The following is an 18,749-nucleotide window of genomic DNA, read 5'->3' on the forward strand; positions in this document are numbered from 1 at the left end:
ATACCTCTGTCAGGGGAGCAGCCAGAGGCAGATGAAATAATTGCTCATCTTTTTCCCTTTCCCTTCTCCTGTGTGTGATTGTCATCTTTTAGGAGGAGGAAATGGGTGACAGAGTAAACTTATCCTGCTAGAGTGTATAATAAAAAAATTTCAAAAAAGGGATATGCTGGAGACTATGGGGTAAAGTTGACTCCTGGAGAGCTCCCGACTGTCTGTAAAATAGATGGGCTTTTGTCTGGAGAAGGTTGGCCCTCTGAGGGGTTGCTAGATAAAGAACTAATTAGCAGGGTGTCTAGGGTCCTTGTAGAGGACCAAGGTCACGCTGGCCAGTTCCCCTACACTGACTGTTGGCAAGACATGGTCCTCATCAACCACACTGGTCGAAGGCTTGTCTGGAAGACAATTGTATAATTATGAAGGCCCAGGTGACAGCTACCTCAAAATGCTGACCAAAAGCCAAGAAGCCCATTCTTTCTGGGGAGCCAGAGGAGATCACCCCAAACCTTGTACCATATATCACTCCACTGCTATCTGCACTCCCCGTCCTATTGAAGCCAGAATTAAGGACAGGTAGTTAGTGTAGAAATAGGAAATCGGGTCAATTCGAGGAAAGGAAGCCATGAAGCCATCTGCCTCTGGAAGTTGGAGACTGCCCCTGGAAGAATGGAATGTCAAGGATCTCCGGAGCCCATTGATTACCAAATTTACCTGCCTTTATCAAGGACTGCAAGCATGGAGCTGCTAATTAATGCCCCCTGGGCCCTTACCTGCCTGAATCACCTTGGCCCTCCCCCTGTCCTTGGCTTCTCACTTTTGCAAAACCGGGCCTAGTCATGTAGGCAGGAAGGAGAGAGAGATAAGGGGGGAGAAAACTGGAGAACAAAAGAGACTTTAACCTATAAAAGATGTAGGGTGCACTCACTTCTTGGTACTTTAGAACATCAGCCATGGCCCCCTTCTTCCTGCCGGGAGAAGTCTGTATTATTACCTTTAAATAAAACCTGCTTAATATGCTTGCCTTGGCGTGCTTCTCTAGTGTTCAATCTTCAACATTAGAAGAAGCAGAACTCGTCACCGGTAAACGGAGGTATCACTATTGCAGTCAGAACTGTGCCAGAGGCTGCCCACTTCCTTGATGCCACCCTTCCTGAAACACCCCTGCCATAACCACCCCAGAGCCATCAGTCTTAACCCCACTGGACAGGAAGCACCAGAGGACCCTGCTGGAAGCTTCGCCTCAATAGATGCCTAGGTGCCCTACAAATGCCACTGAGAGAAACCTGGGATCCCATCTACTATAATCAAGATGGCCATGTGCAAGGGGGACAATGTACCTTCATTTGTCAGCCTTTTACTACCACTGATCTCCTAACTGGAAAATCCATACCCCTCCTACACTGAGAAACCTTGGGCTAAATCACAATTGACTCAATGCAACCCATCAATCAGACCTACAAGGCTACTTGAACTGATTGCCTCCAGCTGCTCCTGACTCTGTTTAACACTGAAGAATGCTGCCAAATTGCCCAGACCATGTTAAGTGGTTGGAAGAAAACACTCAGCAGGAATCATGAATGCCCAGGTGTATGCCCAGAACCAATTCTCTGAGGAAGATCCCCAACTGAACCCTAAGGATGACCAGGGATTTTAGATGTTTGAGAATTATCAAGAGGCTCTTTTGGGAGGTATGGAGGAGGGAGGGAGGAAGGCCATCAACATGAGCAAAACCTCAGAGGTGCTTCAGGGACCTGAAGAGAGCCCAAATCAATTCTATGAGAAGCTATGTGAAACATTCCATGTCTTTACACCCCCTTCCACCCAGAAGTAGCCAAGAATCAGCAAATGGTTAATGCAGCCTTTGCAGGTCAGACCCAGGGAGACATCCAGTGTGAACTACAGAAGATAGAGGGCTTTGCTGGAATGAATGCCAGTCAGATACTGGAGGTTGTAATGAAAGTATTCATCAACAGAGACCAAGAGGCCCAACGTGAGGCAGACTGGAAAATGGAAAAGAAGGTAGTTCTGCTTGTTGCCACCCTAGTGGAATAGTCAGAACACTCCTGGAGGGGTATCCTACCAGGACAGAGCTGAGGACAGAGAAGGAGCCAACAAGAAGGACCACCTTGCCCAGAGATGAGATTAGGATGGAACCAGTGTGCTCATTGCCATCGATAAGGTCATTGAAAGAACCAGTGCCCTCGACAGTCAGAGGATTATTTCCCAGTCCCGGCATGAAGGGAGAGGCCGGGTGGTTCAAGAATGGTACCTAACACCACAGCAACCACATGAAGCCCCCAAGGATGACTCTGTTGTACTGGCCACCCTGAGAAACTGTAAGGAAAACTATAACAGGCAGGGCTCCGTTTTCTTAGGCCACCAGGAGCCTGCGGTCTGAATGACCATAGGGAACTGGCCCATAGATTTCATGTTCAATACTGGGGCAGAACATCCATGGTGACTCAACCTGTGGGCCTTTTCTTGCAGACACAAGACATTACTATGGGAGCCGCAGGTAGTCAAACTTGCTGCCCCTTCTTATTGCTCTGATGATGCAATTTAGGAGGTGCCACATCTATTTCCTACAACTCTGACACTTGACATGGTTCTGTTGAAAGATCATCCTCCCTCTTGGGGGCCATAGGCATGGCATGTCTCCATGTGTAGTTGCTTTTTAATATTAATAATCAATATATCATTAGAAACTTATTGGGAAAACATTGGGAATGTTTCACTGTATTGGGACACAAAATAGTACACAATAAAAATTTAGTAGTAATACATAGATAATATATATAAAAATAAACAATTGTAGCTATGCTCGAGTTAAAAGAAGCCTGTGATTGCTTTAGTATAATAATTTCTAAGTATAGATGGATAAAGAGGCATTCCTCTGAGCTTGGATGCAGTGTTTAGCCTTTGTTGCTTTCCTAGTTTTAATAATTGATTCTAGAGATACTTTACATAATAAAAATATTTGGGTTAGTCATAAATATAATTTGTGTTTTTCCTATGTTTAGTTTAATTCTTTGAGAATAAAAATAAGATTGTAGTTCACCATTAAATGAAATAGAATAGACTATTAACTATAAGTTGATTTCTTCGCCCTTTGTTAATAATAGTAAAAGCTTTTCACTGTTAAACACTGGAGTTCATGATGGGGGTGGTTTCTCAGAAAATCTAGTGACGTGTTTGTTCTGGAGGTTGAAAGTTGGCAGATTGTGGTGCCCTCGGTTTGGCTGGGGGATGGGGTTGTTTTGGTCTGGGCTTTCATACAGAGGGAATGTGTACTTTGAGAAGAAGCAGAGATTGTACTTTTGAAGGTTTTTCTTATTTTAAACTAACCACAAAACGATATAATCATTACTAAAGAAAAACTGTATAAAAAGGCTGGCAGAAAAATAAAGGTAGAGATTCAGCCTCAGAACACTTGGTGTCTCTGTCTGCTATTTCTCCACCGCGCCAACACCTCCCATCTACCTAGGACCCCCGACCCCTGCTCGGGCTGGACCCTGGCAAGGAGGCCATGAAGTTATTCACAAATTCCCATACCTCCCTGACTTCCCTGTGGCTTTAAAGGATTAGGACACATTGGGAAAACTGCAGGTCCAGATAACTTTCAACTCTCACAACCAAGCCACCCTGACCCTAAGAAAGACAGAAGTGAAAATCCTGACTCTCACAGTTCCCCAGGAAGAGGAGTGGCACCTCTATAATCTCATAGAAAGGTCACAACAGGAATCTGAGATGTTTTTAAGGTTCCTGGGGTGTGGACTGAAGACAATCCTCCTGGCCTGTCTCCAAACATACCCCCAATAATAGTAGGACTAAAGTCAGCTGCTGAGCCCACCCACCAAAGACAATATTTCACTCCTCACAGGTCAGAAATGGATTCAGAGACATCTAGAGAGACTTCTCAAGTATAGAATTCTCCAATCCTTCCCGGTGTCCTGGAACATACTTCTCCTGCCAGTCCAGAAGCTGGGAACAGATGACTATCAACCTGTCCAGGACCTGTGAGCAATAAACCAGGCCACCATTACCCTACACCCAGTTATCCCTAAATCACTATTCTCTCCTGGTCTCATCTCCACTGAAGCTCCTTCTTCACATATCTGGATCTAAAGGATACCTTCTTCTGTATCCATCTGGCCTCACAGAGCCAACCAATCTTCACCTACCAATGGGAAAATCCTGAGAATGGGGACAAAGGCCAGCTGACACGGGATATACCACCTCAAGGTTTTAAAAATTCTCTAACCATTTTTGGCACCAGGTTAGCCTCTGATTTAAAAGTGGGCAAACATAACTACACACTGCTCTCGTATATGGACAAACTCCGCTGGCCAGACAGACACAGGAGGATTATATGGAAGGGATACAACTCCTTATCCTTCTATGGAAAGCTGGCTACAATGTTTCAAGGAAAAAGGCCCAAATATGTCAAGAGAATGTCAAATACTTTGGTTTTCATCTATCCCAAGGACAACATCAACTCAGCCTGGAGAGAAAACCTGCCAACTGCTGAATACAGTTTCTGTTAACCAGACGCAAGGTTCTGGAATTCCCTAGGGCTGCAGTTTTCTGTAGAATCTGGATATCTAATTTCTCTATCTTGGAGGTCAAGAAGTGTGGAGAGCCAGAACCTTTGTTATGGGAATGAACCAAGCGAAAGTCCTTTGAAGAAATCAAGTGGGCCCTCATCCCATGCTTGACTTGGGATCCGAGACATGTTCAAGCCTTTCTTCTTGTATGTACACACGCATACTGGCCTTGCAGTGGGGTTCCTAACCCAAATACTGGGGTCATGGAGTCTCCCATGGGCATACCTCTTTAAGTTACTTGACTCTGCTGCCCAAGGCTGTCCACCCTGCCTATAAATACTTGTGGCCACAGAACTTTTAGCATCAGGCCGACAAGCTGACTATGTGACAAGAATTAATTGTCCAAGTGCCACACTCAATGCTGACATTAATGCAGTATAGGGGATGATATTGCCTAGTGTCCAGATGGTCAGATACTGGGAAACACTGTGTGAAAATGCACACATTCACCTAGAAGGAATACGGGTCTTAAACACTGCAACCCTATTGCCTGTCAGCCAGGTCAACCAGACCATGACTGCATCAGTCATGGCTGAGGTATTTTCCAGCCAAACAGACTTCACAGATCAGTCTCTCAAAGGTCCTCACACTGAGCATTTCACTGATGGTTACAGTTTTGTGAAAGAGGGAGAATGCCTTGCTGGGTACTCGTGGTGACCCTAAATTCCACCATTGATATGAAACCTCTGCCAAAAGGAATCTCAGCACAAAAACCGGGACTCATCATGCTGATCCTTGAAGTGGCAGCAAGGATATATGTCAACATATACAGAAACTCTAACTATGCCTCTACCTCTCTCTACATACCTGGAGCTTTGTATAAAGTAAAGGGCTTAATCAACTGAGGAGGAGAAGATATAAAATATGAGAAAGAAATCCTTGAACTCTTAGTTACTGTATAGGCTCCTAAAAAGGTGACACTCATGCATTGTTGGGAACATCAAAAGAGGGACAGCACAGTCACTGGGGAAACCATAAAGAAGACTGAGAGGCAAAGCTCCTGGTCTCCAAGAAGGCCAGTGACTCAGATAATTAACTGAACACTGATCATTAATTCAATGCAGCCACTCTCAGTCCTCTTTGACGTGTGTCAAGCTGTACTTAAGTACTGGTCTCGGTGGTCTACAGAGGTTTGTGAAGGGCTATCCTGGGAACAGCAGTACAGACTCAATGATAACACATGTGTGAGCAAACCTCAACTCAACCCAGATGCACCAATAACAATGGTTACTGCCCCTCCTGGAGCTGTGTCTTGTAGGTCACCTCTCAGGGGAAAGATAACACAGTACTCCTCCAAAAGCATGTTGCCATGCCCAGGTATAGTTTGGGAACCCCCAACCCAATTAATTTCACTATCCTTGACCCATGGAATTCAAGATGGAAAAATGGCTGCAACATTGGGGTAGCTACATACATGAATGGGGCATGGACCCTGGGCCTAGTTCACATCAAAAGAGTCACAATTTAAGTTTTAATTCCTTTTACAACTAGATGATGACTGAATTACCAATCTCCCCCACAACCAGAAACCTGTTCCTAACCTTAGCAGAAATTATACAATCTCTGAATGTCTCTTCTTGCTATGTGTGTGGAGAAACTAATATGGGGGATCAATAGCCATGGGAGGCTAAAGAGCTAGAATCTCATGAGCCCTATCGTGAAATAATATCTCCCTGTTCAACTACTGGTGTTTGATTCCTCAAAATCTCAATTATTGGAAAGTATTGTCTTTCCCAAGAGGGAAAACAGTTACCATCTCAGTCAGGACTTCAACATATCTGGGTCAAAGATTCTATGATGAAACCAACCAGAAAACCACTCTGAACCAGATCCTCACCCCTTGTCCAACTTCTCTCACTTCCGACATGCCTGAAAAGATGTCCATGAAGACATCAAATGGTAAGTTCATGTTCAACTGTACTGGATAAATTGAAGGGGGCCTATGTTAAACTACCCTGATTCTGGTCCAGATTCTGTGTCCTGGAAACTGTTCACCTCTTCTTTTTCCTCTTTCCATTAGCCAGAGGGGAGCAGTATATGAAGTCATATATGAAGAACTTGGGGCCCAAAGGGAGCAGCAATCCCTGGCAATTGGTAATTAGGAAGATGATGAAAGGTCCCCTGAACAGATAATTCGCTATTATGGCCCTGCCACCTAGGCAGAGGAGGGATATTATGGGTGCCATTCTCTGATCTGTATGTTAAACTGCATTATCAGGCTATAGGCTGTTGTTGAAATTATGACTAATGAAACAGCAAGGGCCCTCAGTTTAGTGCCTGAAGTACTAAAATGCATACTGCTATTTATCAAAATTGCTTAGTCTTAGATTATTTGCTTGCTTCTGAAGGTGAAATATGTGGAAAGTTTAACCTAAGCAACTATTGCTTACAAATAGATTGTCAAGGAAAGTTCATAGAAGAAATCACAGATCATATGAGAAAGATTGCCCAGAGCCAGGTCCAGATCTGGAAAGGAAGGAACTCTGGGGAATTATTTGGAGGATTCAACTCTTAATTATTCAACTTTTGGAGAATTCAAAACTCTCAAGTGTTGTGGTTTTAATGCTGGGGGTCTGCCTACTCCAATTTTCCTGCTATCCCTGCTTATAAGATCTGTCTCCAGTCTCATGGAGGCTATTGTCAAAAGGAAAAGGGCCACACCTTATGATGTTATGGAAATATAAGCCACTGAATCAGGATGATGCTCTTTGACCCTGAAAAGATCAGGGCATCAAAGGCTGGGGTGGGTAGTAAGAGCCCACACAGAGCAAAGGGCTGTCCCAGAACAAAGGGAAGGCAACTGTGGCACAGTGTCTGTGTGCACATGCACAACTCTGTTGCAACTCTGTAGCACCTCTGTCCCAGCTCTACTGCAAATTTATAGTACAGAATATCCAATCAGAACATATGCTACCATAGAAGGGATACAAAGGGGCCGACATGTAAAGGGGGGACGGACAGAGCATATATAAGGCAATGCACATGTAAAGGGGGGACGGACAGAGCATATATAAGGTAATGCCCACTGTGTTCAGCCTTTGGATACAAATCCCTGGGCCAGTGCCAGCACAAATAAATGTTGCTTCCTGCGAAAAGCCCCAGTGTCCTGTCTCTGTGTGAGAATCCCACAACATTTCCTTAAATGGAATGTCTCTTCCTTTTCTGCTTGAGTTTCTGAATATGCTAAACGATTGAAATCCAAATTATAACCTTATCTGATACTCTCCTAAAATGTAGGTACAGTAATACAGTTATCCATACATGAACATGTAGGATAGGATCCAGAATCCCTGAGAAATCAATTGGTGCAGATGCTCAATTTCTTGTCTAAAAAAGAAAAATATGTGTATATAATCTATGCACATCCTCCCATACACTTAATATCTCTAGAGTACATATACTACATAATATAAGGTGAACACTATGTAAAGGGGTGTTATACTGTACTGTTTAGGAAATGAGGGTGAGGATAAGAGTCTATACATGTTCAGAACACACAATTATTTTTGCAAATACTTTACATCCACATGTGGATGGATTAGAGGATGTAGAACCAATGGATATAGAGTTGATTGTATTTAATACAATTAAGTTAGGATCATAAGAAGGTACAGGGAAAAATAGTTAATATTTACATTACACCCAAAATGCCAAAATATTGAATCTATCAGAATAGAGAGAGAGAGATAGATCGAGATATGGATATATAGATGTATAAATATATATGTATGTATATAAATAAAACATATATAATATAAAATCTATAGCATTCACTAAAATAAATCTCCACAAAGATATACAACCAAACATATTATAGACAAGCCAAGATGGATTTATACAAAAATTTTCAAGTAATACCAGAAAGGCAGGAAATAGAGGAAGTAATGAAATAAGCAGAAATCATGAAGGAAATAGCAGAGTTATGAACCAACATACCAATAAGTATGTTACATATAAATGGTTCAAATTTTGAAATTAGCTAAACATTGAGGCGTGGGTTTGTAGATTAAAGAAAGGTGAACATATACAGCATTATTAATATCTACTCATATTTTTTTACATAGCTGGTACAAACTTATGTTAAACTATATTTAATTAAGACTTTATGCAATTTATATTTGTTGCAATTAATTACTTTGCTGCAGTTAATGATGTTGTGTAAACAGTGTACTTACTGTGAATAACCCATGTAAGTCTCTCAGTGAGTGCAGTCCTTTTCCTGGTACAGGGAAACATTTACTGGTCCCTACACTTGCAAGTACAGTAGCAGGGTTGGACTTCTCACCCTTTGCAGCTCCCTGTGACACAGCACTGTCTCAAGGGCCCCACTCCTCCTCCTGGCAACACTGTTACCACAGGATGCCATCTAAACCCAGGATTTCAACTCCCACCTAGAGCAGGGATGGCTACTTGCACTGTACCAGTGCCACAACTCCTCAGGTTGGGCATCACTCTGTCTAATCATTCTCAGGGAAATTATTTGTAATTGATCCATGCGCTATAAAATAAAACCTTTATTCTAATCTGGATAGACACTAATATGCAACTATTAGGAGTCCATTAGATTTATTTCTGATTTAGCATAGCAAATCGTCAAAATAGTTCTTCATAAATTACCCGGCTGAAATCTACCTGAAGATACAAACAAATTGGAAAAATGGTGACAAAGAAACTGGCAAAATGGTGAAAGGAAGAATAAAATATTCTCCTTGTTGAAGAAAGTCTGTAGAAGCTTTGGAGTTGTTTTTTTCCCTTAGGAAAAAATGCCCTGAGGCAAGAGGCTGGATGGAGCCTTACATCTGATGTGCTCTGGGGTAAGCTCATCTTAACAGGGATTCACTGCATGTTGTGTAACACTGTGGGTTATTTGGGATATTTGTCTCTGATACTAACTAATAACTAGTTGTGTATGTAAATGATGACAACTATTGTTATAATCACTGTTAAAATGTACATTAAGAAAGTAAAAAAGGAATTTTCAAATGGACTTGCTCCCAATATTGTATTTTACAGGGGGAACTGGGTTTTTAAGTGATAATCTCACAGTTAGCAACAGAGGTGATGAGAATCCACATATTCTCATACTCAGGTGTTCATCCTTGGTGTGCCAAGGAACCCTACTTTATAAATGAACAATCACCTCAAAGTAAATTTGTGGTTTTTCAGTTTGTCTTATACACTATGTCACATATATACAACAAAGTGCTAATATATACAACACAAACTAATTTTATGTGGAAACATGCTTATTTTCTTGCAAATATCACATTTCTACATTGCCAAAACAATGTTGGAGATAGAAACCATCTCCAGCCAACAATGAAACAGAGTTGAGAGGTGTCGATGTCCTGCCCTCCTGAGCTGGGAAGACAAGATCCACCCAAAGATGTCCATATCCTGATTCCCAGAACCTGTGAATGTGAAATGACATGGCAAAGGGGGAATTAGCATTACTGATCACTGGACCTTCAAAGAAAATATTCTGGACTATCCGGGGCTGGTGCTAATGTAATCACAGGACCCTTCTGCATGTCAAGGGAGGAAGAAGTTTCATGGTCTGAGTGAAATGGAAAAAATGTGATGAAAACCAGCAGTGATAAAAAAAATTTAGTCTGTAGTTTAATGTGATGCTTTGCTTTGGTACCTGTGAAATTTCTGATTCTGACTGAATAAAAATTACCAGAGTATTAATTATTCTTGTACTAATCCAAGACAAATAAGCATCCTATTATCTCATCAAAAAAAAACCCAACAACTTCAAAACTCAATTTCAATGAGTATTTTGAGCCCATTCCAAATGGGAAGCAGTAAATAAGTGTCCCTGCCCCATCTGTCACAATCGACTCCACCCAGCTTTTTCTCCTCAGCTAGGAATGCCATCCCCATATGATAGTTTTCTGCAGGTGTGCAGTACTCTACAGTGAAGAGTGAGCTTCTGAAGTTTAAATTTGTTAAGAAAGTTGTGGTACCAGGGTGGTGGACACAGACAATAAAGCATTTGCTTCATTTACTAAGAAAAAGAAAGACACAAATATAGAAAGTGCAACCAAGACAAAGCCAATGCTACTACCAATGGTTGGAAATATAGCATGATAGGAAAAGAAATTTATTAATAACAAGCCAGCATGGAAGATGGTGTGTCAAACATAAGATTTTTATGTGTACTTTTGAGAAGGAAAGGAAGCTTAGAGCCTCACTACTTTGCCTTAATCTCCTGAGCAGCTTGGACTACCGGCATGCATCACAGCATTGTCTGATAAGACACATCTTGTCCTGTCTCAATCTTTATTTCCTAAAACTTAGTTATTGTCATTAGAAGAATCTTAGAATAACCTAGATAAAGGGCATCCAGATATTAAGCTAATATTAATACATCTCCATAGAAGACTTCATTTCAGATGCATAATCAATACATGCATGATGTTCATCACCAGGGTTTTTATATTAGAAAGTAAAAGGAGAAACTACTCTATGTTATCCTTGCATGAAGAAGAGTGACAGAATACTAGATGCCCATGGAAATGGTCAAATCAAAGACAACACCAATTATTGAGGGGGAGAACTTTTCTCACTCATTTATTAAGGCTCAGGAAGCATGTCACCTTGACCATCTCCTCAGGTGAGTGCCTCATTTCCTCTCAACTTCTAAGCAAACATGCTGTAGGAGGCAATGGGGCACAGCCACAGGAAGGCAGGCCCTGGTCTGGCTGCCTCCTAGACACTGAAGGTCTTTATATCCACCTTGGCCTGTGTCCCTGTCATCTCATGTACAATAGTGATAATGATACTAATTATACTACAATGTAAGATGTTTCTGAAGAGAAATGGCATGTGGCAAGTGCTTCATAAATGTTACCTGTTATGTGGATAGTGGGCTCTGTTGGCACAATACTGATAAGCCAGGAGAGAGACCATGTGTGACTGACTCCAGCAGGGACTTGAGGAAAGATTATGCAAGTTGTCATATTTGGGATCAAATTAGAAAGCAGATGGAAGTGGATTTGTTAGCTGACACTGAATGGGGGAGTGAAAAGTCAATAGTAACTCCTGGTTTTGAACAATGAGGTAAACAACCCTCACTAACTGAGAACAGATTGGGAGGTGTTAAGGGCTGATTTTCCCCAACCCAGTTCCCGTGTTGAAGCCTAATCCCTATCCCTCAGACTGAGAATATATTTGGACTCTGAACTTTGTAAAGGAGATTAACATGGGTCAAATTCAATATGATAAAATATGATAGGATACTCTGCTTTCTCCAAAAGTCTAGTTTCACAACTGTAAGAAAGAAGAGACTTGACTCTTTGGTAAATGGTAAAAAGCAGATTTTTGGTCAGCCACTCAATATGAGTCAATAGTGCAGTGCAATTCAATCCTGATACTGAGCGCTTTTGGAATGCAAAAAAATCATTAGACAGTGTTCTGTGTTAGCAAGATATTAAATTTTTTCATAAGGTAGATAAACACCGTTTAGTAATTTAACTAAAATTATCATAGAAAATACAGAGTAGTCATTCTCAAATGTTTTGGTCTCTGAATCCCTTTACAACCTTGAACGTTACTAAGGATTCCCAAAACTGTGTTTATGTGAGTTTTTCCTCTCAGATTTCACTGTACTAGAAATTAAAACTGAGAACTTAACAACAAAAGGAGAACAAATTTTAATGAGGCTGAGAGGATGGCACACAATCAAATTTGCCTGGGGCTGTGTCCTTATAAGAAGAGGACATTTGGACTCACAAAGACACAGCAGGGACGACTGTGCACACAGGAAGCTCCACATGAGGACACAGCATGGAGGTGACCCTCTGTGAAATCAGGAGAGGCCTCTGAAGATACTAACCTGCCACCTTTGTTGTGTCCATGAAGTCTCCAAATCTGTAGGGAAATACATTTCTGTTGCTAAATCACCCAGTCCCTGCATGTTTTTAGCAGACTAACTAACATGAAGGACACCAGGAATTCAGATGTGGAAATCTTGAATTTTGTTGCAGGTAGGTTTAGCATTCAGTACATAATTTAGACAACAGTATTGCTTGAAGGCATCCACTCACTGAATCTCCCCAAGAGCCTGCTGCAGGCTTGTTCAGTGCTTCAGCCCCTCCCTTCCTGAGTGTCCTCCCTGTCAGCTCTTCCATAACTTCTCTTTGGTTGTGTCCAGTGAGGTCTCAGGTGGTATTTTTCTTTTATGACATTAGTCCTGTTCATACATTATTGACGCCAGAGAAGGTCAGAGAAAGGGCCTAGGCCAAGTAACACTTGGAAGAATCACCTGCCCTGTGCCAGGACCTGCCAGGCTGAGGACAAGGCTATTTGCCACTAGGACCTCCACTTCACAGCTGCCCACAGAGGGTGAGCACATCTGCCTGGTTCTTCCCTCTGCTCTTTCTCCCGCCTTCCTTTCCCACCTGAAGGTCAACTATCAGCCACTTGGTCAGGACCACTCACCACTTAGTTCCCTTCTCATATAGTGTCTGATAAAATCGAAGACAATCATGACAATAGAGGCACCAGCCATTTGGAAGTAACTTTACCGTGTCTCCCATTAAGTTAATAATCCGTGGAGAACTACGGTATTTCACACATCATCAGTGAAGAATTGTCCACTACTGATATATACTTTCTTCAGAATACATCCATGATTATGGCAGTGGGGGGGGGGTATTAGCCTGGTCATCCTGCAAGAGTCACATTATCTAGAGACAACCCCAGTGTTTAGGAGGCCTTGCTCAATATTCTCTGCATCTCTACACAAAGGACCAGAACAGACACTCGCGTGCACAGTAGAGGTCCCAGTCTTCACACAAGACAAGGGGCTGTCTCTAGGATTTCTACATGGTCTTTTCTGCCTTACCTCCAAATTTTCCCAGTTTGCTTCCAGTGCTGTAAAAACTTGCACAATCACACAAGGATTAAAGATCTGCCATGATGAGAAGCAGACCTGGTTATACAGGTCAATGTAGATCTTCAGTAGAAAGGATGAGCAGATAACTGGTGGATATGATAGAATAAAATGCAGGTGAATAGTGGACAGACTTTGTAGGAACCAAAGGAGACCTGATTGAAGAACAATCCCTTGTTATCTAATTTTGAAAAAAGAAAAAATGAAATGATGTTTGTGGAAAAATAGAATGGAAACTGACTTAGAAGATTAAAGTATTCTTCAACAATGAAATGGGAAAAAAACAACATAAGATGATAAATAAACACAGGGAGGATTGGGTCAGAACACAAAATTCCAACAAATCAGATTTGAAAGGAGAGAAAGAAGTATTACCTTTCAAATATTGCAGAGAAAGTTCTCTGTTGAAAATGAAAGTGTGAAAATAGCATAGAACAGGACCATGAATCAGAAGACGATTGCAATATAATGGAGACTTTGAAGGTGCTATCAGACTCCCTCATATAACTGTGTAGATATGATCAATAACAGTGGCAGTGTCTAACAATATTTCCTGGAACATAAAATGCCCCAAACAACAGGGACCATTTGGAAAAGGGTAGAGCTGGAAATGTATCTGATAGATATGGAATAGCATTGTTCATTCTAGGAATGTATATTCATATTTCTCTGCTGTGGAAATTCCATGGGGTTTGTGCGGTCACTTTTGCTTTGATAATACTCAAAGATATTAATATAAAATATTTAGGCCTTGTGCTTCTATAATAACAAGGCCTCCCTAATTGGAACCTGATCCAATGAATTCTGGGCAATCAGAGCAGGTTTAGGGTCAAATGAGAGTTACCTTGTGTTCCTGTAGTATCCTAACCCATTACATATCTGAGCAGGAATGACCACTAAATCATCAAAACGTTAGCTAAATACTTCACACATGTGAGAATATACATCACTAGAATACCTCATTCTAGTGCATAATTGTGGCAAATCAGTAGTTACTGGGATAATCAGTAATGTTTCCTAGAAAAAATGAGGCTCAAATGCATCTTATAGAACATCCTACACAAGGACAGGAGCCTAGAGGAATCTGAAATATCCAAAATTCATAGTTCCTCTAGGAACTGTGCATTCACATTGCTGGGTTGTGAAAACCCCCTGTGGTTCCTGTGACCACTTTTGCTTTAATAACATCCAGGGATATCAATAAGAACATAATGTTTTAGGGCATGCGTAAATGTTTCAACAGCACCCAGGCATCCTCATTAGAACCAGACCCAGTGAATCCTGAACAACCTTTCTGGTTCTGAGCAGGCTGAGGGTCAATGTTCAGTATGTGTCCTTGTGGTGTTCCCAATCCATTACAGGGTTCAACAGAAATGAACCCTAAATCATCAAAACTTTACCTAAGTACCATACACAGGGACGTGAACATCATGATTTATCGTGTGTGTATTATGAAAACACTCAGACATAGTGAACATCTCTATTTTTGGTGCTGATGCAAATGTACACATATGGGCACTACAACTGTCCCCCTGCTCACAACACCCAATATGAAGACACACTCACCCTCTCATCAACAAGACTGGATTCAAATACTGATGCAATTTGCATTGTAATATCTGTGCTGAATGCTCAACCAGCTTCCTTCAACACATGCCCAAGTCACATACTGTACCTCCTAGAAAGGAGCCACTGACAACCTCTTTCCCAATCCATCCTGCTGGGCTGGGGTCCCAAAAAGAAAGCAGAGATGCAAGACATCCTAGAGTGTCAGGTGTGAGGTCACCCAGCATGGAGATCAAAGGCACCACTGTTCAGCTCCTCCTTAAAAAGGGAGCTGCTGGGCTTCCCCCAGCACAGACGTGGGAGCAACATCAGAGCCTCCTCCAAGATGCTGGCGGTCCTGCTCACGGTGGCCTTGCTGGCCCTGAGCCCAGCTCAGAGCTCAAGCGAAGGTATAAGGGAAAGCAGCTGGTGGTGGTGGGTAGGGCTGGGGTTTGATTCTGCTGGGGGCCTAGGAGACCACACTGGAGAGAGAGAGAGGGAAGGAGAGAAGGAAGGAGATGAGAAGAAACACTGGACTGCAGACTTCTTACAACAGGAGTGAGACCACTTATATCCTCATTCCACATCAAAACCTTAGATTTTACTTAAAATACAAAGGAATGGCATAAACATATTTGACTAGAAGTATGGTAAAGTAAATATTTGAATTGCAGAACAATTTCTGTGCTATAAGGATGGGACTGCATAGGGCAAGATTGAATGTGGTGGTCAGGTTGTGAAGACCACATGTCATTATTGAAATAGAAGTGGGTGCCGGCAGCCTTGATGTTGTGTGCATGGGCAAGGATGGAGAGAGACATATCTTCAGAGTTGAAGAAAAGACAACAATTATACTCTGTCCACATAAAGAGATAGAAGTAAAAGGCCCAATTTTCACATTTTACTCTCATCCATGTTCAATATTGCAATATGCTGTAAGAAGTAGCCAAATTTTTACTGCTGGTTTCTTTCTTGAGAAAACTTGTGAATGGAAGCAAATTTTTGGCGAAAAGGATAAAATGATGACAAACTGTGACACTGAAATACCCAGAATACTTAACAAATATTAGCAGTAAGTTTTGAGGGATTCTAAGAAAGACAAAATATAGTTGTTTGATTAAATGTGTATGAAATGCTTAAGACTCAGTATAGCAGCCACTAATCACATGCTACTAATCCCTACAGTGTCCACAGTATCTCAAATAGTGATGAGTGAACTCACTTAAGGTTGTAAAAATCATGGGTAGAAGTCACACTTTCCTATAGGACTCTTGGTGACCAAGTTTTCCCTTCCTTTGGTTTTACTTCCCTGAGGTCAATTTTAAAGACTTTGTCCCTTTAAGCCTAAATTACCCTCAATAGAGTTTTTCTTCCTACATTTCCTTAGGAATTATACCATTATTCTGAGTCATATTATCATCATTTTTTCTTTGGGAGAATGACTAAATGCTAGTTCTCCCAAAGATAAAGGCAAACACTCCCATACCCAGAACTGAAGTCCATGTACAGGACTACCAACTTGGAAACAAGGGAGCCCCCATTAGGCTGCCTGTTCCCCAGGAGAAGTGACTGCTAGGAGATGATGCATGAGGGGAAGGGTCCTAATTCTTGCTCTGCCTTGGTACTCAGAGTCACTTACCAGCCTTATTCTTCCCTGCTGTTCCTCTCAAGCATTGTATTGTTTCAGGATGAAATGCACAGACATAATCGTCTGTGTCTTTTTTTTCCACTCAGCTGAATCCCTGTGGTTGATTCAGAATTAGCTACAGCTCTTTAGGGGATCCTTTGGGCCATGACTTTGTGTTTCTCTTCTCTGCCTTACAATGTCCCCATGTAGGTCTAGCAGCCCTTATCACTATGCCCAAAAATATAACTGGCAGCATAACTGATATTAACAACCTTTCATTTTGTTTCTCTTCTGTGATTGGACATAGCCAAAACCTTCTCTTTTGATACTGAAGACTAAGAGCTTGTTTCAGAAGCCAGATGTGAGATGCTCCATCTGATTTGTATACTGTTGAGAGGAGCTCTTCTTCATAAGGAGGGACAGGACATGGGGAGGCTGGTAATCCTCCTGGTATAAATGGTCTGTGTGATAAGACAATAGAGGGAATTGGCAAGGGGATTTTTCCTACCACTAAGCTCATGCATTCTTCTGTCATATTCTTACAGGTATTGAGGTGCAAAGCCAGAAACAGCACCAGCAGCCTCAGGGAGCACCTAATGGAGAATTCAGACCTAGACCACCTGCTGGTAATGGAAACCAGCAGGAAGGACCACAGCAGGGACCACCTCAGCAAGGAGGCCAGCAGCAGCAGCAACAGCCAAATGGTCCCCCTCGTCCTGGAAACCAACAGGGACCACCTCAACAAGGAGGCCAGCAGCAGCAGCAACAGCCACATGGTCCCCCTCGTCCTGGAAACCAGCAGGGACCACCTCAGCAAGGAGGCCAGCAGCAGCAACAGCAACCAAATGGCCCCCCTCGTCCTGGAAACCAGCAGGGACCACCCCAACAAGGAGGTCAGCAACAGCAGCAGCAGCAGCAGCCAAATCGCCCCCCTCGTCCTGGAAACCAGCAGGGACCACCCCAACAAGGAGGCCAGCAGCAGCAGCAGCAACCAAATGGCCCCCCTCATCCTGGAAACCAGCAGGGACCACCCCAACAAGGAGGCCAGCAGCAACAGCAGCAGCAGCAGCCAAATCGCCCCCCTCGTCCTGGAAACCAGCAGGGACCACCCCAACAAGGAGGCCAGCAGCAGCAGCAGCAACCAAATGGCCCCCCTCGTCCTGGAAACCAGCAGGGACCACCCCAACAAGGAGGCCAGCAGCAGCAGCAGCAGCAACAGCCAAATCGCCCCCCTCGTCCTGGAAACCAACAATGACTGCTTTAATCAGGAGGTAATCAGAACCATGGCCCCCCATTTCATCCTGGATTACCCTAGGAGCACCACCATTCTCCCCTGGGATAGATCAAAAAGTCCTCTATGAGGATGGCTTTCTTCCTCATTTATTATTTTTATAATTGCAGAATATGCCATTTTGTAATTTTTCAATTATTGCTTCAATCCAACCCTTTGAGTGTACACCTGCCTTGTTTCTGTATCACTCACTTTTATAGGTATATTTTGCAGAGACAATCATTGTAACCATAGCCTTGATGATTTTCAATAAGAACCAAAAAACAAACCCAGTCACATCTTTATTTCTTCAGATTACAAGCAAAAATTTCAAGCATACGACATGCTAGCTGCCTACTAAGAATGAATAATCAAATTAAGAAAGAAACAGGGGAAGGAGGAGTCGGGCAGGAGGTGGGCTGTCACCTTGCCTCCCTTCAGTTACACCAACAAGGGCAGGTCATCTCCTACCATATCAAGTGTCCTCTGCAACCTTCTTTCTTTCTTGTTTCAGACACCAAAACAGAAGATGATGTCCTTCACAGTGTTATGCCTTTACAATGATGGAATCATAGCTCTATCTTCTATATCCCAATAAAATAATCAGCAGACCATTCCGGATTTCTGTCTCTTTCTGGGGTTGGACGGTATGAAATTTGGGGGCTATACATACAATGTAAGAAAATCTAGGACCCCTTCCCATGGGTGCTTCCAACAAGCTTCCTACCTCCTTCAACCACAAGCCAGCTGCCAGGAAGAAGACTTCCATTTTCCCCTAACATCTCTCCATTCCAGAGGACAAATACA

General features: G+C 42.4%; 1 protein-coding gene across 1 annotated transcript; it reads left to right on the forward strand.

Moving 5' to 3' along the window:
* Nucleotides 1–15,291: 15,291 nt before the first annotated feature.
* On the forward strand, nt 15,292–17,861 carry LOC124982794 (acidic proline-rich protein HP43A-like; the record flags this gene model as incomplete). Its single annotated transcript, XM_047549714.1, has 2 exons — nt 15,292–15,484; nt 17,218–17,861. Coding segments are annotated over exons 1-2 (837 nt in total), but the record flags the coding sequence as incomplete, so codon positions are not given.
* Between the last annotated feature and the right edge of the window lie 888 nt (nt 17,862–18,749).

The sequence above is a fragment of the Sciurus carolinensis genome, chromosome 4, assembly GCF_902686445.1.
Source record: "Sciurus carolinensis chromosome 4, mSciCar1.2, whole genome shotgun sequence".
Classification (NCBI taxonomy): domain Eukaryota; kingdom Metazoa; phylum Chordata; class Mammalia; order Rodentia; family Sciuridae; genus Sciurus; species Sciurus carolinensis.